The sequence below is a fragment of the Passer domesticus genome, chromosome 4, assembly GCF_036417665.1.
Source record: "Passer domesticus isolate bPasDom1 chromosome 4, bPasDom1.hap1, whole genome shotgun sequence".
In the NCBI taxonomy this organism is placed as follows: domain Eukaryota; kingdom Metazoa; phylum Chordata; class Aves; order Passeriformes; family Passeridae; genus Passer; species Passer domesticus.
Genome location: NC_087477.1, coordinates 58846862 through 58872328, shown reverse-complemented (window position 1 = coordinate 58872328; position 25467 = coordinate 58846862). Strand labels below are relative to the sequence as shown.

Genomic DNA, 25467 nt, shown 5'->3' with positions numbered 1-25467 from the left:
GCTACAAAGTACATGGGTTTTTCCACTTGAAAAAATTGACTATCTTTAAAATCATCAATTTCCCAGAGAGACATATACAAGAGAGTAAATCAGACTGCAAGCCTTTAGAACAATTTCTTTTCAGACAAAATGAAAGCTGAAAGGCTGCACAAATGGTATTTCACTGGAGTTATAACATGATGGCCAAGTTGTTGATTTTCTGTACAGTAAAATCCAATTGGCAAGGACAGAAAGCACCACATTTCCCAGGCCAAGACAAGATATGCCTGGCTATCTAGAGTCATTACAACTAGCAACTCCAGCAGAGGCACAATGAAAAGTTATCCATTATGTTCTGAGGTTGTATTTGCTCTTTCTGAGGAGGGCTAGGCCCTTCTGGATTGTGGGGGGAATCATTAAGGGTGAAGGGAGGGAATATCAGAAGGAGGGAATATCAGAAAAATATCCTATGTGCTGTGCAATGCTATTTGGCTGAGCTCAGCTAAACACTGCTCTTTTCACAGTAGAAAAAAATAAGAAAAAATTATAAACCAAGTTTGATTCACAGACTGGAGACCCAAATGTGCCATCTATTCCCTCTGGGTCAAGAGATTATGAAAGCCTGGTGTAGTCACTGCCACTGGTGTCAAATTTGACACTAATATGAACAAGCCTAATGGCAACAATGCCTTGATGATCCTTAAATTTCCTGTTGCTACTGATATTCAGTTACTGAGATTCATCCAAGAATAAACTTCTGGTCAGTCAATCAGTGTGAAAATACAAAAAGTCCTTCTTGTTTCTTCCCTAGGACTACACCCTGACCATGTACTTTCAGCAGTCCTGGAGGGATAAAAGGCTCTCTTATTCTGGAATACCTTTGAACTTAACTCTGGACAACAGAGTGGCTGACCAGCTCTGGGTGCCGGACACGTATTTCCAAAATGACAAGAAATCATTTGTCCATGGGGTGACAGTGAAAAACCGAATGATTCGACTCCATCCAGATGGGACAGTCCTTTATGGCCTACGGTATGTTGGGCATTTTAATCTGTCTGTGCTGGCAGAAGTGCAGGTAGAATCAGTGCCACTTTCCTCTGCTTTTTTCCTACTTTCTCATGTATGAGTCAGCACATACTCCGTTTAGTCGACCACAAAACACCCAAGGATTTTCCACAGAGCAGCAACACTACCTTTAACAGCTACATCCGTAGCTCACAAAGATGAATGCCTCCTTCTTTCAGCTCTTCTGAGTGTGTTAAAACGATTAAAGTGCTCTTCATTATGGTTCTCACCTGGTAAACAATCACAGCTTACACAAACACTTCCTTCCTTCTAAAATTTCCCTAGCAGCTCTTTAGGACAGTGGGAATGCCAAATTTGAAGTCATTTGAAGTGTGATATTTGGTAGAGAATACAAAGGAGATATTTGTAGATTTGTGTAAATTATTTAAATATTATCTATATGCCTGAGTATAGGTCTCAGGGTGCAGCAAGGCCAACTATTGCCAGATGGGCCCATATACACTGACAGGATTGCCATCACCAGCTGCATGCAGGAAGAGATGCTGAGCTGTCAGGTCTTTGTCACAGCTCAAGCTGATGAACCATGTTTTCCCCAAGAAAAGACAGCTGTTTAGACACATCTGTTGAACAGACTTTGGCCTACAGTTGCGAGTAAAAACACATGTAGTGTCCCCATCCTACAAGAAAGCTCTAACCAATGACAAAAATCACAAATGAGCAGAAGAAAAAATGAAGTTAAGGTATATTACAATTTTTTTCATGCAACAGATGGCAGTTATTGCACTAAACTTGCATCTGCTATGAGTGGTCACTTTCTTCATGGTAATAAATATGCTTCTGTCAGCCTATAGGTTACCTTTAATTCATGTAAGCATCAATTTTTTTCATATTCCAGGTGACATATATGCCTTGTAAGAAACAAAACATGAAAAAACACTGCAGAAAATACTTTTAGGTAAAACTCGGCATTCAGAAATTTGAGCACAGTTCCAATGTAGTCTCACAAGCAGAAAAGAAACTCTGCAGCATATTACCTTGATTTAGCATCTGTGCAGTAGAGAGCATGAAGACAGCATCACCAAACCTCTCACATGGGTTTTGATCTGTGAATTTCATTTTCTTTGCTGAAGACAGAGCATTGGCCTAGCATGTCTTGAACAAGAAAAACAACACCAATTATGCTGCAACCAGAGTCTAAGTTCTTCACAAATTAGTCTGCGTCTTTAACCATATCTCAAGGATGATTTAAATGCTTCCTTTCCCTCACGCCTCCTGCTCCCCAAACAGCTTTTTTGTTTTCAGTCCAGAGTTAATATTTCTGTTCAGGCTCAGTTATGAAATTTTACTGGCTTCTTTAAACAGAAATTGGAACAATCATAACAGCTCTAAATAACCTGCTTGCTTGCACCCATGTACACAGCAGTTTGTTATTGATGCAATGTTCAGCCTCAACAGAGCTGAGGAGAAATAAACCAAGGTTAACCATTTGGCTTTACAGATGAATAAACAAGGGAAACATGCACATAATACACTGGAGTGGTTTTAGATCATGTAAAAAAAGCATTATCACTTCACTATGTCTCCATTATTGTATTATTTGTATGATAAACTCAACTATCCCTTTAGTTCTTTTTCTGCAGTAACTTTCAGCTGTCCCCACAGTTTAAAGAACAATGTGTGCTATAAACTTGTGCAGACAGAGAATACTCCTAAGCCTTCTGACCTCTAAAATTGGGCATTGTTCTTATGTCTTCTGCTTCAAAAGGCAGTTCTGTTAATTGTTCACAAAAAAGGTGCAATATTACAAACCAATTAAGTATTTCATCTTTTCACCCGAGAACTACACATACAAACACATTTAACTCCATGGTAATATTTCCACTGGATTTCATTTCAAATATCCCAGGGAAGTTGAGTGTCACTGTTAATTATTATCTACCTGAAGATCGTGTTTCTTCAGTTTCTGTCAAGTACTCCCACCAGCAGCTATTAACATTTTCTGTGGTATAGCCACCTGCTTCCTAAGAGAAAGGAAAAAAATCCCTTTGGGTCAATGTGCACACCTGCAGCACTGTGAGGCTGGTGTATGGGACAGTGCCAGCCTGGTGCCAATACAGCTGGTAAAATACTGGATTCCCCCCCCTCCCCTTACCTATTTTTAACAAGTGAATGGATGCCATTAGCTCTAGCACTTCTGGCACCAGCAATGTCTCTCATTACTTTTATTCCCTGTTCAGGCAAGATTCTCCGGAAATCTCTCCCAAAGCTCCAGAATCTTAAACTAATACATACTGTTGCTACTTTTGCTTCTCCTTTCTCCACCTTTCCCAAGTAAGATGCCAGACATGTAATGTATCTTTGAGATATTTAAGGAACCATAAATAATTTATTGTACTGAATTCCATATTCAGATTCTTATGTCATGATGTCAGGAATGTAAGCTCTGATTTAAATCATCCTTTCCTAGTATTTTATGCCACCTCTTAATTCTTCTCAGATTTTCACTAGCAGAAAAATGACACCATGTTGCTTTGGAGACATCTGTTCTGGTATCATGGCATTGCCTCACAATGAGCAACAGCAGAATTTCTTGTGTCTTGGAGGGAGCACATCCTTGAGCAGAGTTAGCTGTCAGAAAGTGTAACAACCCTCAGTGACACCTTTACACAGACTTCTCTCTCTTCTGATGTTCAGACACAAACCCACCTTGGGTTAGAGAATTCTTGATTTCAGGGCAGGGGGACTGAGCATATCATGATAAGGTGTGAAGAACTGGTTTGGAGCATCTACAACTTTTGGGTTCAGTGAGACCACACATTTTTATACTGCTACAGCAGAGGATGCCACTTGGCTAGGCACTGCTACAATTGCAAGAGGACAAGGGGAAGAATAATCTTTGTCTTCAACATAATGATTTATTTCACCTTTTCTCATACAAAGAAGGTTTTCTGTGGTGCAAACACTGGCAGACAAATTCACTTACCTCCAACCAATTCACAAATGAGAACTGATCCATTTAATATTTGATTTACTAACCATTTATTCATGCAATATCCATGGAAGCAAATCCTAGAGGTGGAATGCAAGAAAAGCTGTATTTCAATGCAGAATGTTTAGTTTTTACTATAATCTTGGAAATAAACTTAAGTAGAGACTTTTACTTTTTACTACCTCAATTTTGGCAATATAGCTGAGAGTGTTATTAAAGAAATTTGCTATACAGTTGTTTACATCTTTTATTGCAGGGAAAATTCAATAGTGTGTGGATTGCTTTTACATTGCCATGATTTGGGATTATAGAGTTTTGGCTTTCCTCTAAACATCTTCATGGATTTCCTTAAAGAGTCAGTTACTGACTCCTTTTGAGGACAACCCATCATGGCAACAAATAGCTAATTTACACTGGTACTCAATAGATTGTCTACTTGTGTTACTAAACACATCCAGACAAAAAAACAGACTGCAGTTGTTCTAAATGAGAAAAATCCATGTCATCTATATAGTGAAATAAAAAGCTACACTATATTTCACTACACAAAAAATACAGAGCAAATGATAAAGTAATATTTTATTGGGTGATAATTTTGAAAATCCTACAAAAATATTTCTTCCATGCATCAATGACAAAAGATTTAGCAGTGAGAATTTTAAGACTCACAAGAACCAATTTGGGACTCCCTTTATATTTTTATACCCTAAAAATATACAAAATCTTTGCAAAAATAAATCAAGCAATTATTCACCATTTCTTCCATTTAATACATAGGGAAGAGGAGGAAATACTTTAGGTTGAACTGATCTCTATAGAGAATTTATAAAAAAAACCAGCAGAAACACACAAGTACTGAACATGGACTCAGCTTTAAACATATGAGCATTGGCTCCTGCAATCAGTAGTTGAGGTACATAAACAGTCTGCTGGGTTCACCACTGGATTCACAGGCCTGAATTTCAACACAAGCTTTAGATGCTGTAATTGATTACAGCTATCAAGTACAGCACTTTGAAGAAACTAAATAAGTGTTTTGTAGGGCAAAGCCCACTAAGATTTTTTTCAAAGACAATTCAAGCAGGGTCTAGATCAAATTCAGATTAGTGAAATGATATGTCAACTATTTAAGTATATTAATATTTTAATAACTCTTTAATCTCATTAATACTATCAAAATAACAAATAAAAATTATTAGCCAATATTTAACAAATGTTTAATTTTAAAGCTGAAAGGCACTGCAGTGTATGGGTTACATATTTTCTAGGCAGCACACCATCTCTTACCATCTTGTTATAAATAGATTTTGGATTATTTTCTTATCCTTTATTTTACAGGCTCTATTCTGCCTACTAAATCTGAGTAAGTCCTCTTTCTCTCCAATATCAGTAGTGCAAATATCTTCCAATACCTTGAAGCTATTAATCTTTCTCTGTCAACCTCATCTGCATCAAAATTTGACTTCTAAATAAAATTGTCTTCAATTTTTTTTACTATGTCTTACTTTTAAAAGACCTCTAGTCTCACCAAAACTCATCTCTAGTGTGTATAAGTAACACTATTATAGTTAGCTCAAACACATTGGGAGACAAAAATCAAGTGAAAAAAGAATTTAGTGACAGAGAGTAGCACTGAAGTACTTTTGTTCAAGAGGTATTTCAAATAAATTTATATGCACGCTCTAAGAATCACTTCATCCAATAAAAGTATAGGCAAGTTTTTACAAGTATTTCCTTCTTTAGTTGCTTTTAGGGGGTAGGCATTAAATGAGAAAGGAATTTTTGTGTATTTACCAGCTCAGCTTTCTCTTCTACACACTGTAAAAGCTCAGATGCAGAGATATCCTACAACTGAGTAATCAGAAAGAAAATTCTCACAAGCTTTCCACAGCTGGGCCGTGTAACTCCTGTTGTTTGAGTGCAGCCAGTTAGATACACTCCACTGAAGCAGCACATACTTAATCTGCATACTCTGGAAGTTAGTGCTTACATTTGCATATTGTCATAATATTTGCTTTTTCCCTGAAATTCTAGATTTTTAACACATTTCTTGCCACTTACACTTTGCAAGGAATCCCAAATGGACATATACAGATTTTAAAAACCACTGCAATTTAAGTTATATAATGGGAATATATTTTAGCAGTACAGATTATCTAGTGTATGTTTGTATATAAGGCTACATACAGGTACATTAAATAGGTCTGTGCTGAGTCCTAATATGTTCACATATTTTAGTATATTTCATATCACCATACATTTCATACGTACCGCATTATGTGTGTTTTTCAGGTCCTGACCTTCATTAAAATGCCATTTATTAAAAAGGAATTCCCTCTAACAATAAAAATTTAAAAGGGACAGTAATTAAATCTGTACTTTGCTGCAGATGTCCAACCCACTTACTATTAATTTTGAGCATGCTGAGAGCAGTTAATACTGAAGGACAAAATACAAGTTTTAGCTGCTTAAAACTAACCGTACTCTCATTTCATTTATATTGATGTTGATTCATGGCATCAGTGAAACAGTTATTCAACCAAAAATCAGAGGGGCATAGGATGAGAAAATATGTGCCATTTCTGTGCAATAAATGTATCAAGCAGGTAAATTAAGGTCTTTGGGGAGACAGCAAATATTTTACCAGACCTGCTCCAAACTGATAAATGCACTTAGATACAAAAGGGTCTTAATTTAGGTGTTCTCTCAAACAGACAAGCACTTTCCTAATAAACACTCCCTGGAAAGCTGCTGAAATCCTGAACAAATGCTGGTACAGCCTGTGTGCTAACGACATAAAAGTGAAAAAGGAAAATTAGGAAGTGATGCCAGGTTGTGGGAGCTGCTGTTCTCAGAGACATCCCCTTGCTCAAAAGCCCAGAGCAGTCAGGCTGTGTCTGCTCCATGCTGCAGCATGCAGGAGGTTGGCTGGTGCTGTATGAAGTACTTAAGGGTATTAGTGTGAAAAGCAACCCTGCACTGATATAAATTCACTACCGATATCAAATGCAGTGTTTATAAGTAATTTTATGAGAAATTAAAATCCATTTTTTGAGGACAGTGCAAAGATGCAAATAATAATGCATTAAAAATATTTTCAGGCAATATATTTTCTCTTTAACCCTCACTCTTCTATAAATCTCTCCACCTAAAAAGAGGATTAGCCTTTCTTCTCAAATATCATTGGCCTGGCTTAAAAGTAGCTGCAAGTGAATCTACAATCTAGATAATAGCCAAGCCCTTGAGTATAATAAAATGTAAAATATAAAATTAGTTAGTCCATAAAATACAGTAGTATATTCCTGTATTTGGCACTTCTTCTATAGTATCAAAATACATGCTGTTATAACTGCCATGACAAAATGACCTCATTTTAAGAGGCAAAATATGTGACAAATAAAATGCTTTAATTTATAAAACCATTAATAAGGAAATCAAGCTGATCAGACAGGAGGTAGGTACTTCAAATATAATTCATGTCATTTTGGATCACAAATCTAATTAAATGTGATCTTCCAGGGAAGAATCTAGAAGTATCAGAAGTCCTGGAGTTATTCACAGCCTAAAGCAGGAGTCAAAGTGTGGACAAAGCAACTTGAAAATCATTCAGCACTTAAAACCTTTAGTAGGTAAATGCATATGGGGGTGACCTACACAGGAGTCTGAGCTGGCAGGGAACTGTTCCTCAGTCTCTGGTAAATCATCAGGCAGCAGCATCAGCTCAGCTGCCCCAGGCTGGGTGCAGCGCTGTCTGCAGAAAGCACCCAGCCTGGCTGGTTTCACCTCAGCTGAGGTACCTGCCCCCAGGTCAGGGTTTCACAGCAGGCAGTCTCCAACCTCAATACCAGCAACATGTCCCACTGACAGAAACACTGGCTCCAATTGTTGAAATTCCATTAGAAAAGCAAAAAACAATCTCCCAGATAAAGCAACAACAGAGAACACCAACACAAAATAAGACTCAAATTACTAAATAAAACACAAGCACACAAATGGAAAAAACACACACAGGTCCTTTCTAGAGTCAGGTCAGTAAGAGCATACACTCATTACACCTAGCTTCTCTTTGAAAAAAAATAGTTAAAACCAAACCAAAACACATACAAATTACTCATGCTTACTTATGGCAAAACTAAATGTTTTCCACATATGCAAAGTGTCCAGTTCTTCATATTGACAAGAAAATGCCAAAGACAAATTTGTCCAATTCGTGTGCATAACAATAGGCTTGGTTCAACCAGACACCAGTAATCCAAGAAGAAATATACATGCCCTCTTATACTACCATCAGTCCTGTACCTCCGACAGAGGAGTTTATAGTCTGAGAAGATAAGTTATGTACAAAGGGAAATCTGACATCTCCCATGGATCACAGCACAAGCAGAAGAAAGCTGGGGAAGTTTAAACACTTGGAACTTCTCAGGTCTGGGAAGTTTAACTATCTGGTGCTCTGATGCATGCTGCTGATCTCTCTTTTGGCAGAGCCTCTCTAGCAACCTCAGAGAGCATGATAACAGGCGACTGCAAATGCAGCATTTTTCATAGTCGTTAGATAGATGGATTTGTAAACTATGTGAGACATTGTGATCAAATGGCTATATTGGAATCATAAATCTACTTCCAGTCCTGTTCCTATTGTATTTGTGTAAATCAAGAACCTAGAAAATAAATCTGATGTGGAAAACTTAATATTTTGAGGTTTATTAGTAGATGTGAGGTGTTTCAAATTTGTTCTCGGGTTTGTTGATAACCCTTTTTACAAAGAAAAGACCAAATATCTTAAGGCTAGCTATTTTTTAGCAAAATGAGAGTTAATATTGAGCAGGTTTTTAAAGGCCTAACAGTTATACAGTTAAATTACCCATATATCTTCAATGCTGCATTTGTCAATTTTAATATCTCCTGGCCAAGGGACAGAAAGAAAAATTGCACAGATTTTACTGCTAAAATAGTTCAAATAATGTCTTAGTTCAAATAATGTCTAACCCATTTCCTATTATTTTGTTCTGTCAGAAACCATCTGTGGAATACACCTCTGGAGTTCAATTTAAAAAAAAATCTCAATTTCTATTTGATTAGTTCTGAATTATTCTGCATTCTGCAAGAAACATTTCCATACCTGAATAACTGTTTCTGAAGAAATACTTTTCACAAATCTCTAGTCAGATTTTCATATAGAAAGAGGGGAGAGAATAAAAGATTGTCAGAGTATTTCCTAAGAAATATTGCATTGACACCAGCTGGCATAATTTCAAATACATTTGGCTACTGGCTTACTTGTCTTGTTACAATGTCTCCAGCTGTTGAGTCTTTCTCTGAAAGAAGTAAATGGAACTATAAAATTACTACTTTTAAATTTTTGGCAGAATTCTAGAAAGGTATAGCAATATTTCAGTTTCTTAATTATTTCTTTACCTGAGACTGATAATTCTGCTGTTGATACAGTTTGATAACAGAGGGTATACATTTAACCCATCTACAGAGACTTACTAAAGTGCTTAAGGATTCCAAGATGTCTCTTGGGGATATTAGAGTTAAGGCTAAACTGGCACAAGACCTGTATCAGCCAGATTTTTAAAACACCTAAGGCAACAATTTCAACTTTTCACCATCTATCTACCTTTGGATGCAAGGAAAAGCAATTCCCACTGAAACACTTCAAGATGAGCCAAAAGAGTTCAGCAAGTAAAATCTGCTTTAAGTAAAAGGCTTAAAAAGAAAAAAAAAAAAAAAAGAAAAAAGAAAAGACTACTCTAAGGAGTAATTTAACACAAATTCTAGAAAGTTTTAAAATGCATGCTGACATCCAAGTGTGGGCACCAAGTGTGCATTAAGACTGCTACAGATTTTTGTGTTACCTGGGAGCCCCCTGCTGGGACTCTGTGGAGAGAAAACAAGAAAGGAGAAGGGTTTTGTGTGGCAGGTGTGTCACTGATGTTTCAGTAATATTTAATTATGCTATACATAGTATGTTAATGCAGCCTTGTTTAATTTCTCATAAGCAAATTACTAAAAGGAGAACTCTGCATAGCAGTTGCATAAGCTTAGTATTAGTTAAATACTCAAAATACTTTAAAATATCCCTTATTCTCAGAATTCATGATGATGATTCAAATTGGCAGCCTATCTGCTAAATATAAGGAATTCAGACTGGTGGATGATCTGTGTGGTTATCTTTTAAGAACTTATAAACAGAATTAGGTTTATTCCATTTGATTAACACATACCGTCCCCCCCACCACCCCAAAAAAAAAAAAAAAAAAAAAAAAAAAAGCCCAAATTCCACAGACATTTCAGGACTGCAAGAAGAGTAAAATACCAAAAAATAATCGTTGTCTAATCAAACCAGCACACTTCAGGCTAAGTACATGTTAGAACAATTGCTGTAACTCGCAGATCATCAGTATTTTCTTTCCAGAAAATCTCATCTAAAATATTTCAACCCATACTGCAGTTACTATCGCCTCCATTCTGCAGGTACAGCCATTCAGAGCTCTGTGTAATTAAACTGCCTGTGATATAAACAGCAGCCTCTTCCACAAGTATTTTCTACCCATATAATTTCACTCTTGTGGTTGTGGATGATACAGACATAAGGCTTAGTTTCCAGATTAATCTTTGAGGATATTTTGTGGTCTCCCTATAAGCTGGAAATATTTTTTCCATGGCAATGGAAGTTTCTGTCTTTTGTGAGCATTGAGGTGATGGCTGTTTGATATGTATGTATGAGCTTTCACTCACTAGTGATCTTTTATTCCATTTTTAATTCCTTTTTTCTGTTATTTCCTAATGGCAAAATGTCAGGCTTATGTTTAAGATGCCAGTGAAAATATCAAAGCTTTTTCTTAAGAAAAAATCAAAGGCCTGCGTGCTCACAAGATTATAAGTAAATCTGCCTGAATACTGCACAGTGCTGTTCAAGACTTTTTGCTTTCACAGGGAATAACTCAATCTTCTGCTATACTCAGTCACCTGTAGGAAATTTTATCAGTATAAGCAAATTATTTGCTAAATTGAAGAGCTATTAGCATACTCAAAGAGAAAGTTGTGACCATAGCAAGAGGAGTTTAAAGATCAAAGGAAAAAACTTATCGCAGTTCTCCTCAGTATGCCAGGTATGCACTTACTTTGTGTAAAGGTAACAATAAGTAAAATGTATATGTAAATATTTTCCCTTCCAAAGCATCCTTAAATTAGATGCAGGAAGAATTCATGAAACTAGTAGAAGATGCAATATATTAACTTTAAAATGTAACATTTCCAAATCCATTTTTAAACCCTTCTTCTATAAAGGTTTCAAACTCCATCCTTGGATACAAAAATAAGGTGTTCATTGAAGGAAAACAAATCGTTCTGTGGAACCACTGGACACTAAGCCTTAGTAGTAATATGTTATTTAGCTACTAGACTTGAAAATAATAGTAAAAAGTATACAGGATGGGAAGTATAGGGATGAGAGTTTCAAAACCCTACAGATTGACAAAATGCCTTTCATACTTTTCTACATTTTTCTCTTGTTTATCTTGATGAAAGAATGCCCATTTAATTTATTGTAACTTATATCATCAAAACTGTTCAGGGAAGAACTTCTGAACTATGAAGTTCAAAAGAAAATATGACACGGTAGTCAAGCAGCAATGTCATACTGTATTTTCCTCTTGTCTTGTGAGAAGGATAAAAAAAAAAAAAAAAGAAAAAAAAAAAGTAAAATTACCCAATTACCTCTTTGGACTCAAGAAGCCATGCCACACAGAAAGGTTATGATGAAACAACACAAAGCAAGAATTTAACACCATAAACAACTTGGTTTTTATCTAAAAATTCTCCTTAACTACTCAGACAACATAAGCAGAAAAGTTGGTCTGTTTTATGAGCTTTAGACTTAATTCAGTATTTTAACATTATGGTAAAGAGCATCTCTGTCAACTAAGGAGATTTTTGCTTGTTCTGTCCTTATAAACATTGCATAAATAAAGGCACAATAGCATTAGAAAGAGTCTATTGTACTGTGCTTACAGTTAAAGGTAGAAGAAACAGGCACAAAAAGAGATACTGACTGTGAGGAATTACAAGTCAACTACTTGTAGAAATCAAATGTACATGTGTTGCTAGGAGAGAACAAAAGCCTGCAGAATATTAAAGATCACAGAATATTCTCAGTTGAAAGGGACCCACAACAATCATCAAAGTCCAACTCCTGGCCCTGCACAAGTCAGACCCAAAAATCACACCCTGTGCCTGACAGCACTGTCCAACTGCTTCTTGAACTCTGTCAAGCTTACTGCTCTGAGATTACTCAAGACAGGAGGAAAAAGTACCTGTTCCCCCCTGCCCCACCAAAAAAAAAAAAAAAATCCAAACAAACAAATAAAAAAATGAAGCATGAAACAAAACCAAAAAAACAAACCTGAAACACCAGTTGTTTTGCCCAAGCACATCCTGAATCCTTCCAAGCCAGGCTGCATATAGAAGGTGTCGCCTTGTTTCCGCTCCTGCCAAAGAAGTGTGTCTGAGTATGCTGGTGTCTAGTTTTGTTTTATTTTGAAATAAGCAACAACAACACAAACAACCCAGAAGGTGACCGTACCAATTACACTAACATCGCTGCTGCCATCTAGCAGATTTGTATTCCCTCCCGAGCATGTGTTTTGGTCAGTGGATATTATCTGCACCTTTCTAGCATTTAGTCACTTTAGAAGGTTTGCATACAGACATTGAAAAAGTTACAGATTTATCAATTTGGGGTTTTTTTTATTCAAACCAGATTGAAAACCAGTTATCTGACTTTATTTCTCTCTTGAGCCTTCCTTTATGCGAATCACTTCCCATCTGTCTTGCTCTTTTTCTTTTTATCTTGCAACATACTTGCACTGTCAAACTAAATTACTATTTGCAGTAAATTTCAGCTCCAAATCTAAGGCACTTTTTATTGAAGTATCTTGGTTGCCCTGGTATGGTTATAGGCCTCTTGGGATTTATATTGTAAAATGTATTTTCATTGGTTTATAGCTGTGCAATAAAAATTCTCATTGCACTGAAATTTGGCTTAGAAGCATTAAATACACAGCCTTTTTAATATTTAAAAGGTTTTACACTGTAAAATTGTAGTGATTTTTTATTATTATTCTTGATATTTACAAACATTTTCATTCTTCCCCCAGTCATCTTCACTCTACTCTGAACTATTTCTGATGCACTACATTGAACAGGATAATGGTGTTACATTATCTTTAAAAAGTACATATCTGGCCAAAGGTTTTGATTTTAGAAGGTTCTAACTCAGTCAGAGCAACATGTTTTCTCACAGTTTCTCACGTTTCTCACTTTTTTCCTTTTGTCTCACCTCATCTCCTCCATGTACAAGCTCTCCGTTTCCCATTGCCTCCTGTTGCCAAAGGCAGAAGCCACCAAGTCAGCTTGTCTGCATTTTGGGTAATTTCCCCACCCTGTCCCTACTTCCTGATAGTACTAAGCAGCTATTTTAACTATGTAACTACGTAGCTGAAGCAGAGTTCTGGCAGCTGAAAGACTATTCATTAAGGGTTTAAGCAAAAAAATGATTAATTTACTAACAATTACTTGGAGTGCCAAGGTAAATCTCTCAAGATAACTGAAATGAGATGTCCCCTTGCCCAAAATATTTTCATGCCCACAGCACTCTAATTGAAAATTATGTAACCTTTGATACACTCCTACTTTGCACTGACTGTAGAAGTCAATGTTTTCTATGAAAAAAATACAGGGGAGAAATTGGTCTACAGCTCTGGCAGCAAATCTTTTTAAACACCTGCCAAGCAGGACATAAAATACAAAAGCATGGTGTTCCCATAAGCATTCAGTGGCACCTGCCTAGCACACCTGATAGCATCTATTTGCATTCAGAAGTGAGGTTAAAGGTGGGAATGATACCACCAGCTTATATTTTACAACAAAAATCAGAGTAAGGAACAGAGAATTCTGCTTGAAGACATCAAGACATCAACTTGCCGCAGGCAGTTCTTAGGCAGTATTGTCGTATAGATCACAACACCATTATTGCAGGACGCTGCATCTGAATGCCTTCATCACAAAACACATATGCTCCAGGTTCTGCAAGAGATTTCTGAACCTGGAATACTTAAAGGAAGATCAGCAGTGACCTTTTCCAGTAAACAACCTTTCATCATTCAAACAAACAGACCAACAACAACACCAAGAGGAAGAAACTGCACTGTGTAAGGGAGCAGGGAAGAATAAACAGCAAATGAACAACAGGTTTCAAATTCACAGTCAGTTCAGTCTAGCAGAAGAGCATTTGACCATTGCATAGCTTTGTAGGCACAAAACAGGTGTGATAAAGTGGTGCCTGGGTCATGTTAAAGAATACTAGTTGAAGCAAAGTAAAATGACCACAACAGCAAGACCAGGCACATGCTTACCCCAATCAGCACATCCTGCATCAGACCCAGGAACTGTTTGGGCATATAAAGACACAATCACAAACCATTCTTTGTCTCCTCCATGAGTGTCACCCTGTGTTCCGTGGCTTGCCCCTGCCTGAGACTGAAGGTATACCTCAGGATTAGGCTCTGCTGCTGAGATAGACAGGGAACATGCTTTCAGAATGGAGTTTTGGCTCTTCCAGGACTTCGGTCTCAGATGAAGCTCAGGCAGCTTACCAGCAATTCACTGGTGATGAATATTCCTACTGACATGGGAATAACTTGACAAAATTAATCATGTGGGAGCACTGCCTTCATCTGTTCTTCATCATCATTACTCTCTTCAGATATGGTGCTATTTAACTATCTTTAGGGCCCAGCATGGAGCCCAGCTAATGAACTGATTTAAGAGCAATAGTCAGTTCAGGCAAATTCAGCCTCATTTGTCTTGGCTGCTGTTGAGTTGATATAACCAGCGGGAAATAAGAATGGGATAAGGAGTGTCTCAGAGGACCTACAGGACAACATGGCAGCCCAGGCAGGCAGCTCATTCGCTTTTGGGGAGAGCATATGAGAATGGAAAGAGCAATAAGAGCAGTCATGTTTTCATTAAGTTGTTTTTTTCGTATTCTTATTTCAAGCCAATGCAGTTGATTGATTTGACACCCTGCAGATTAACTTTTCATGCCTGTCTTTTGCTTGAAAACAGACATTTGTATTTACACCTCAGAAAAAACCCAGTATTCCTCCTCTACATTTGACAAGTCTATTCACTCTCAGGAATGTTACCAGCTACACAGGGAAAGACAAACCCAGAATGATTCCTCCAGGTCTCAGCATGAATCCATGACCTATGCTACAGCACTATTCAGTGCTACTATTAGTTATTTCTTCTTCTAGTGTTTTTCAGTAGTTTGTTGTGGTTTTGTTGGGTGGTGTTGTCACTGACCACTGCAGCTCTTTTTATCTTAAAAGCAATGTTTCAGCCCTTGAAAGGCATTGCAAACTATCACCAGGTGTCCTTTTCTGGCTGCAGCTATCCTAGCTCACAACCTTGATACCTTAGACAACTGATGTTATTGCTGAGCTGCTCACATTTTGTTCAAGGTACAACGTGGGCAACTAAAGGGATGAAGATGAAGGAGAGGCAAATCAAGCAAACTCTGACAAGTTTAGAAAGCCCATAGTCTGACCCATTTTTCCCTGCCTAATCTTTGTGCAACTTAAGTATAACAGGTCACTTTAACTAATATTACAAAGGTCCTTAAGCTGTGTGTTTCTCTTTACACATCTTCCTCAAGGTCCTTTTTAATTTGTCATAATTATTCAACTCTACTATTTCTCTGAGCAAGATCAAAAGGAAATGTGTGTTGTACTTTTCAAGCTAAATCATACAAAAGCTTTCCTTATAAACTTATCTCAAAGTATGCAGTCTATGGCAGTGACTTAGCAGTTGACAGCTTGTCACCCTAGAGTCACGAATATATGTCTTACTGGGAAAATTAGCTAAAATACAATAGTTTTCCAATTAAAAAAAAAAAGTTTTCACATGCTAATGTACTCATATCTAAAACTAAGGACCCAATATTGCAAATTTTCTCTCAGCTCCTAATGAGAGCTGTGAAAGCATTATTATTTAATCACCTTTTGGCCCTTGGCAATTTTACTAATACTCATAACTCCTTTTTTTAATACAATTTAATAGACTTTGATGGAATTTGACCAGACAAGCAACACACAGGCTGTTGAACACAGATTTCCCAAGTGCACACAACATTATATAGAATACCCAATACCAAACCAATAATGCTGATGCTCAATGTGCACCCTACAAGTGGGCTGCTCCAGGCAGTAGAAGTTGGACACATTTCCAGGTGCAGAGATGACATTTCTACCAGGGTCAAGCACCCAGGCTGTGCTTGCAAATTTATGGTGCCAGCAGGTATGATAACTGTAAACCTTGTACATGGCCTGGACAGAGAAAAAAATTGCAGATTAAATGTACTTTTTTTTTCTGTCTTCCCCTATTCCTTCAGTAACTCTCCTTACAAGACATCCCCACTCAAACATCAAGATTCTTCCAGTTTCAGAAAAATTAAACCAGGGATGTGGATCTGGGTTCTGATGTTCCATGAGGACTAAGTTCCCTGATATCAGTGAAGTTAAATTAACACTGATTTAATAAAAGTAATTTTTTACCTGGAATATGAAAATTACTTCCAGCATGTACTAGAGCTCTAGCACCTGCAGTGGTTAAGAGAAGCATGGTTCTTCTTTATTTGATTTTAAGATTTCATTTAGCTTTTAAGGAAAAAAGCTAAATCCCAGTTCATATCCTCATGTACATTTATAATTTATGCTCTGTTGACTGATAGAAAAAGAACAAACATATTAAAATTTGATACCTGACCTCCAAACGAAGGAAACATTTCACAATAGAATTTTCATTGTTTAGCTCCCATCATCTTCACACTTAATTATTATTGCTGTCTTAAATATTTCATCTATTTCTTGTCCAAGAATTGAGGATCAGCATTTTGACAGCATATTGAGGAAATTATCTAAGTACTGAACCATAAATCTACTTCCTCTATTCATTCTGAACTTTAACTGCTCATTGATGATTTAATTCAAAATACTAAGATTTAACATTTATTCCTACAAAACCTGCTGCTCTGCAGGGAAATCTCTGACAGTATTATTTAAGTCAGTTTTACAAGTACTGGACATCAGTGGATTGTTTACTTTTATTTCATTTAATCTTATATTTAGCAAAAAATAACTTGACTATACAGTAAGTATAAGATATTCAGAGAATAAGGCATCAAAGTAAAAGCTAAGCAGTGGTTCAAATAACTTGAACCCCAAGCCACAATTTTAAAAAATTAAATCAGTTGATTTTGCTTTTATGCAAATACTATTTATCTTGCCTGTTGGCAGTTCAGACTTCATTCCATCTCGGAATGTCTGAGTACTGACATGAGTGAAATTAAGTAGCATAATGAAATATCTCCACCTAACTGCTTGTCTTCTTTGCATAATCCCATTTTTAGCATTTGGAGCCAAATTATTCTAAAGAATGCAAGGACAGTAGAATAAAAGACACTGTACAAACAAAATAAATTAGCCCCAACATCTGAACTTAAAATGTATTTTAAGAATTGAAAGCCTGGAAGAAACACATCCTACTTTGAGATATAAATAGTTCTGCTTCCAGTGTAGGATTAATCCTCCACTTAAACATTTACAGAGCCTCATGATATTCTGCCATTGCCACAAACTTGTGCTGAGGGCCTTTCAGGTCTAATCCTCTTGAACACAGATTTATTGGAGCTTTGCCCTATCTTTAGAATATTGCAATCTCCTTCCTGCCATTACACCCCTGTATTCTGCATTTGAATGTCTTTATTTTTAAGCTTCGGGTGCATATGCAAGCCATCAGCTACTCTCTCCACCCAGAGAGAGTGCAACCACTAACAGGTCTGGGATTTATTTACTTTATTTATAATAAAGTAAAAAATAACTTGATTTTTTGTTTATCAAGACAACAATTACTATGATTTCATCTGGGTTTAATTTATCTGCTTAAATAAGTTTTGTGGTTATCCAGAGCATAATGCCATTAACAATTTTACACAGCTGAGCTCTATCAAGAGTGAGAAACAAGCTTGAAAGGCAGATTTATGAACTACAGATAATGAAGGTTGCTGAATCCTGAAGCACTCCTGCAATTACACGTAGCTATTTTCATGGAAACCTAAGATTCCCAATAAAGTTTAAGCACCTCCAGCTTTAGGAGGGACCATATTGTGTTGGCAGTCTGGTGGAGAAGACAGTACAGTTGTCAATTACAATGTCAGAGGAGAAGATTATGTAGAATATTTAAATTTCAGATACAAACAATTGCATTAATTACTACTTCACTATCAATTTGCATTGATGATGTAAAGAATAGCTAATTGCTGTTGTTAATGTAGCTTATGTAGAATATGCAAAACTGCAGAAGTCAGTAGTGTGGGTACCCTGCCATTAGGAATAGCTGGTCATTCAAACTCTGGTTCTCACAAATGAGTGCTTAGGATGCCTCAAAAATCTTTGTAAAATATATTAGTGAAAGCAGGTTTAATTTAAATTTGTACAACTTCACGAAATGCTATGGAAAGGTTTACTAGGTTTAGTAAGGTTTAGTAAGTTTACTTACTACACATATTAAGCATACATATAAAATTGGATTAGAATCAGTTAAGAATTTGCATAGAGACCAGGAAGAAAAAAGTGCAAGGGTGCAGAAGAGGGGGCATGACTTATTATAGACCCACAATGGCAACATTCATGCTATACTTCCTATAGTGTGTTTCAATCACTTCACACACACAAACATCTACAGACACAATGTCTGTGTCTAAATAAATTTACAAAGATATATCTGTTAAAAATTACTCTCAAATCCATTGAAATACTAATGTTAAATACCTTGTCATTTCTCTGTGGGTGAGTCTTGAGCCTTGAGAGGGAGTGGGGGTGTCAGTGTGGGTCGCACCATGAGTTTTCAGTGACAATCCAGCAAGTACAACAAAGCTCTGAGAGGTGTCCCTCTAAGAGAAAGGTGCATCCACTGCAGTCCAGAAGAGCTCAAAGGGCAGCTGCTTAGAGCAGCTGCTTAGAGAGACGTAAAATTCTTGGCTTTAGTAATTAGTGAGTTTCTATCCTGGCTGCAATCCAAGCTGGTAATTACTGGAGTTCTTAAAAACGATGGTACGGTTCCACTCAGGTAAATAATGTTCCAAGGCTGTCAGAGGATGACTGAGTATCCTCAGTTCCCTCCCTGGGGAGGCAGCAGAATTCCCTGGTACAGAGAGTCCCAGCCCCACCTGCAAGAATTTCTGGCATGGTCAAGGTACACTTCACCACTCAACTCATTGCCCAAAAGCCAAGGCCTAGCGGGAGTCCCTGAGATCACAGAGCAGCCTGAGGAGGTGGCAGGGGACTGCTGCCTCAACACTTTGCTTGGTACAGGTGAACTAAATCACCATAAAGGCTGATTTATTAATTGGGAACAAAACATTTCCCTATGAAACCTTCAATAAAAAGCATTTAACTGTGACTAATGTCAGTATATTGTTATGTGTGATCTTAAGCATTATTAAGTAGGTGTCTGACAAATGAGTGTCTTCTCAGTGCCTCTCAGTAAGGTATAATTGATACACAGCTAATCTAAATGAGGTCCTACTGCAGCTGAAGACCTTTTTTATGGCAAATGCATTTCTATGGCAAATGCATGTTAAGACACGTGCATTTCTATTTAATGTGACAAAATCAGACTGGAAAAAAATCATAAATGTACCATTTTCATGGTACTTTACACAGTATTCCAGATTAGTTTCATGGGCTAGTTCTTATGGATTTTGTAGACTTGGGAAATGTTGAAGCATGTCACAGTAATAAAGCATGTGGCATTTTTTTCCTTTTTAAATTCTGACAGTTCAGTGACAGCAAGGATTATCACCCCAATACAGCATGTAAGTGCACTTGACTTTGAGCACATCAAAAGTAAAAGCTCAAGATGTGCTCCTCTGGTATTCATTAACATGGAACTGGAACAACAGGACCAAATCCAGATCAAGGAAAGAGGTTATCTGCCTTTATCTGGTATAAATCTTTGGAGAGAGACCAATAAAATTAGAAGCCAAGTTTGCCCATTCACAACTTCAAAAGTTTTATAAGCATTTAAGAACACATCTATCAGCCCCCCGCCCAAAAAAAAGAATAAGGCAAATGAAGGTGATAAGTCACTTTTGTGAGTTTGAAAACCCTGATCTAATTGTCTTTCTCAAAGAGAGCTTTAAAATTTGGTCCCCATCCTCATGAAGTCATTTAACCTTCCTCCCACGCAGTCACAGACTTATCAGCAAGTATTTTCTTAGATGTTCTTGTGATTTATGGTCTAAGGGAGAGGAACTGCCTTGCGAAAAGTCTTAGGCTATGGAGAATACCTTTAGGGACCAAATGTCAACTCACATGCCCTCTAGAAGAAGTAAGGATCTGAAACATCCACACTCATAGTTACTCTCAATGTTCATGAAGTAACCACTGTACGATGTTACATTTCACTGGTGTTTGATTGTCTCATGCCGTTTTTAAGAGGTGATGTACAATTATCATAGTTCATGATAAACTGATTATGAAAGTATAAAAATAATGAATGAGGTATTATCAGGTATTCCACAGCATGGATGAGAATACATCTACCTATCAGACAAAATTAAAACAGTAAGTGACAACGAAATGGGAAAAAAATATATATAGCAATATAAGACATAAATAAAACATTTGCTAAACAATTTGAAGATGTCTCAATTTAGAACATTTAAGAAAAAATATCCATGTGGAAATCTGACTGGATGTTCTTCAAAACACTGTACACTTTTTACACAGAAACTTTTGAGTCAAAATCCTCTCTACAATAGTCAGCATATAGTTATGCTTTATGCTGTAACCAGTACTGCATGTCAAGAATCCAAGTGCATGCCATTCTGTATTTAAACAAACAGAAAACCCATTATAGAAAATCTTGCCATCTCAAACAAGTAAAATATGGTTTTCAATTCTTTTTTTTTTTCACCCTCCTCTTACAGGATCACAACAACAGCTGCTTGCATGATGGATCTACGCAGATATCCTCTGGATGAGCAAAACTGCACACTAGAAATTGAAAGTTGTAAGTTACTGGAGGGAAAGGGTTGGCCAAATGACAGCTGAGAATTGAACCACATTCACAGATTAGGCAAAACAGGGGCAAGTTGTTAAAATACTGTGGGTTCAGTGAGCTTATATACTGAACATACAAAATGTATTTCTGTAATACACAAGCCAGAATGTGTTTCATTCACAATAGTGGTTGATCCAAGCTTGTAAGATGTCTTTCAAAATCTCTTGTCAAGGAAGGGAGGAGGGTATTTTTTGAAGATGAGCTCAGAGGACAGCAGTCAAGCACTGTCTATCTTCAGTGCCTAAGCACTGCTGAACCTGGATTAATTACTTCACCTTAGCACATTCATCTCTAACATCAAGATTGACATCTGTCCCACGCGGCTGTGGCAGGATTGATCAATTGCTGTTACCAAATCATTTGGAGGTTATAAAAGGAAAAAAACTTGATCCTTCAGCACCAAGGTTAATGAGAACTTTGTCAATGTCTTCCATGAGCATAGGAACACAGCATGCATTTATAAATTTTTGTTATTGTCTCTTTATTTTATGGTGGTAGCTGTTAGAGAAGTGCCTGTGAAGGTTTTTGAAAATAAATCTTTTTATGCTGGTCATGTAGCTTCCCTTTGCAGTGCTTCCCATCACACTACTGATCCCCCCAGTCACTTTCTGCTTGTTCAAAAATCAGTCTGAGTGTCACAATCCACCACTGCACAGTTGCTTATTAAGATACATGGTTGTCTTCCCATACTTGGGCTTTGCAGTCCTGCCTATTTTTGGCACAAAACAATTTTCTTTCTTGCTTGCTGCTGCTTGGCTCATCTTCTGGCTTAAACTTATTAAGGCTTGTAATGGATGCTTTTAGAGAATGAGTCAAACCTTGATTTTCAAAATGTAGTGCATAACACTTCTCCTCAGTCACTTTTCCACCTGATTAGCAAAGGAAATGAATATCTATACAATACCACAGCAACCAAAATGGGTGATGATAGTGAAGTTGCCTTCATATTGAACACATACCTAGTTTTTGTTGGGAGGTAGTTGATTTGAAGTCCCCAGCTCAATCACGACTGAAGATGAAAGTAGGGAAGCATTTCAGCACAAATAATGAAATTAGACTGACATTTTACTGGTTTATACCTCTCTTTTCACAAACTTTCACATAAATGAAGCTTTGTAAGGATAAATGTTCAATGAGAATGGATTTTGTATTACCATGGAGACCTCATCAAGAACCAAATTAGGGTCAGATGGAATAAGCAATTAAAATACTAACACAATCAGGGATGAGAGAATACTATGTCATTCATGTGGCCAGTCACACATGCCCAAAAGAAAATTGCTTTTCAGACCTTTTGAACACTTGTATAAATAATTCATGTCTCCAGAGATACATATGTTGATATGTTAAGACTTGTTGATCTGATCACAATTTGCAACAGGTCAAAATTGGAGAGTCAATTTCTTGTGTGAGTATTTGGGTCAGTTCTACTAACACCTGAGTGATTTTCCAAAAGTACAGGTGTGCTTACCTGCTATTGGAAGCCCACAAGTAGCAGATGTGTCAGGGGCACTGGCATCTTTGACAATTGTCCACCTAAAACATACCTTCTAATGCACCACAGTTCTTCTCATCTGCATGTCTAAAATACTTGAAAATTATTGATCATGTGTCCTGGGGTGCCCTAAACCAGAACATCATACTTGAAAGAATAGAGTTCTGAAGGCCAAGCTGCCTATTTCTTTCTTAGGCATTTGAGTACAAGTAAGCCATTTGTCCAGAGTACTCTGCACTCAGTAGTATCCACTAATCCTCTTGAGAGTAATGAGGGGACAGAGTGAAATAGGGTGAATAAAGAGGTTATAACCATGACCACAGCTTCTCTGCTCATGCCATGTGTGTTAGGCATGTGCCATTTGCTTCCATGACAGAACCAGTTTATAAGACTCCCATCCTCAAGCTCTCCTTCCAGCTCCTGAATCACCCTTCAGCTATTGAGCTTCTGTTCTGTTTCTATCATGCCAGTATACAAATGTTCACAGAGCTAGGTTGAAAATTAAACTGTTAATATTTTTTTTAATTATTTTTAAAAAAGTCTCTTTGATAGAAAGGCTTATCCACTGCAATTTTGGGACAGACAGGAATTCAATAAACCCCAGGACAGAACTATTCCTTTAGTAAAAAGGCCAGGGAAGGTGGTGCTGTAGTCACTAAGCAAGTCTCTAAATCACTAAGCAAGTCTGCAATAGCGAGCACCATTTCTCACCACTAGACAGATACGGTGCAGTATGTGCACTGCCAAACCATTTTCAAAGCACTCCAAAGTGGGCTTGTTCATTTTTATACTGTGCACAGTTTTGTGGTTTAACCCAGGTGGCACCAGCTTCCAGAGCAGTACTTTGTACTGTGAGAGCTACAGGATTCCCTTCATTCCTAAAGGTTGGCAGGCAAGTGGCTTCTCAGGGTCCCAGGGTGCTTCCCCATTTCTAAAACAAGCAAGCTGGAGACTCATTTTCCCCTCCAAAACCTGAATGCTCCGCTATGCATCCACTGCAGCTGTGCAACTATGCAGCACTGCCACAGAACCCCAGTGCTGAAGCACACACAACCTGGTTCTCTTTTGGGTTCCCATGAGTTTTTAAGGATAACTTACTCCTGCCACAGAAGGAGCATGTTCCAGAGGAACCAGGAAGTTCCACAGATTAATTTGTCAAAGAATAGATGAACAGTGCACTACTTGTGAGCAGAAAAGCACTGAGTCATTTCAGCTCTTAGGGATGCTGTGGTAATTAGCTAAAGACAGTCCCTGAAAACCTAAAGTGATAAGAATTGTTCCTTAATAATACTTAACAGTGAGTAATTTCAGGCATTGCAAATAGCAGCAAAACGGCTGTGTGACACAGGGATGGAAAAGAGCACAAGGAACCAAACACTGCACTATTATCAAACCTCCCCAGCAGCTCAGCAAAGGCATGGATAATGCCTGCCTATATTGAGCCAGCAGATTATTTTCATGAAAAAATTGCATTTCCAGCTTTCCTAAAGCTATCTTACAGGACTGCAGAAGCTATGTATGCATGGCTGACAACAAGAGAAATGTATACATTTAGGAGGGGAGCATTTTGGCTGCACATGTTCCTTCACATGCATTTTTCGCAGCTTTACTTAACCAGTTCACCTTATTCCAAATTCTGCAGTGGAAGATGGGGAGACCATATCAGGCATTTTACACCTGTTCCAATGTCTAATACCATGATGGCCACTGGAAACGTCTGTGTACAGAATCAAGGGATTGTATAACTGGAACTGCTTCATCAGTGGAACTGGGATCTGTAACAATCCATTTCTCACAGATTAGCATATACTGGGAAAGAGAAGACTTAATACTTGGCTGGAGGTTACACAGACAGCTTGGCACTCTCACATGAGCTCTGATGGATGTCAGCTTGGCAATTTAAGATGTTAAATCCCCCAGCTGTTAGTTCTGCTGTATCAGGTAGCCTTTGGCAAGGGCTACAACTGCTATGGCAGTTCAGAACTTGTGCCTTGGCACAAGGCCCCTGCTCCTGGCAGCAGCCGTGACAGGCTCTGGACTGGCATGGGTGCAGACACACAGCTGATAAAGGAGCAAGCAGAAGGAGGAGGCAAACAACCAGGGAGGGTAGCATCAAAGTGCTACAATTATGTCACCCAGGGATTGTCTGTCAGAGACTTCTGACTGCGTACAGCTGCCCCACTCTAGCATCCTTCTTTACAAGTGCTAACCTCACTGCACTGCCTAGAGGGTAAGACAGAATACTGTTATTGTTTTAATATTCTTTGTCCCTCTAAGGTTGCCAGTGTCACAGTAACAGCAGGATCTTGTGGAGTAAGCTTGCATCTGGCTTTCACTCATCAGAAAAAAATGTGTGCTGACAGCATCACTCTTACAACAAATTAAATCCCTATTTGGGGTTTTACTTACAGCATCTCACAAACTTCAGTGAAATGTGTTTCACTGTCACAGGAGAGGGAGGGACCAGCTGTGCTCCAGTTTGGCAAAGTTATTTACTTATTGGCAAGCTGCTATGTGTTTTACTACAGGTCTGAGCTGACTTTCAAAGCTGTCCCTTTGGACTGAAAAATCTGTGTCTCTATGACAACAGTTAATGCTGCAGCATGATTCAGGGATCAGCGCTGCAACACTGAACTGTGCATTAGCCTTGTCAGCTGCACCCTTAGAAACCATTTGAATGGGTGAACTGAACAAGCCCACAGAAACCAGAACAGAGATACCTGGGGGAAAGAGGAAGAGTTATTCAGTTAGCTACAGTATAAGAAATGGCAATTCTGTTCTAATTCCA

General features: G+C 37.8%; 1 protein-coding gene and 1 long non-coding RNA gene across 12 annotated transcripts in view; one reads left to right on the top strand and one right to left on the bottom strand.

Annotated features, from left to right (window-relative positions):
• The window catches only part of GABRB1 (gamma-aminobutyric acid type A receptor subunit beta1), a 112385-nt gene that overhangs the window by 58268 nt on the left and 28650 nt on the right, over nucleotides 1-25467 (top strand). For all 11 annotated transcript variants that reach the window (XR_010361322.1, XR_010361325.1, XR_010361324.1 and 8 more), the window contains 2 exons: nucleotides 791-1011; nucleotides 21051-21133. Coding sequence is in view for 7 of the 11 variants with exons in the window: in XM_064418255.1 (XP_064274325.1) it covers nucleotides 791-1011; nucleotides 21051-21133 (304 nt within the window). In the remaining 4 variants the exon portion in view is untranslated. The remainder of the gene's footprint in view (nucleotides 1-790; nucleotides 1012-21050; nucleotides 21134-25467) is intronic.
• Nucleotides 2922-14059, bottom strand: LOC135299345 (uncharacterized). The gene is made up of 4 exons (XR_010361327.1): nucleotides 13853-14059; nucleotides 13338-13379; nucleotides 12402-12486; nucleotides 2922-3026 (listed from the first exon to the last, which is right to left on the bottom strand). It is a non-coding gene; the product is annotated as an uncharacterized LOC135299345 (long non-coding RNA).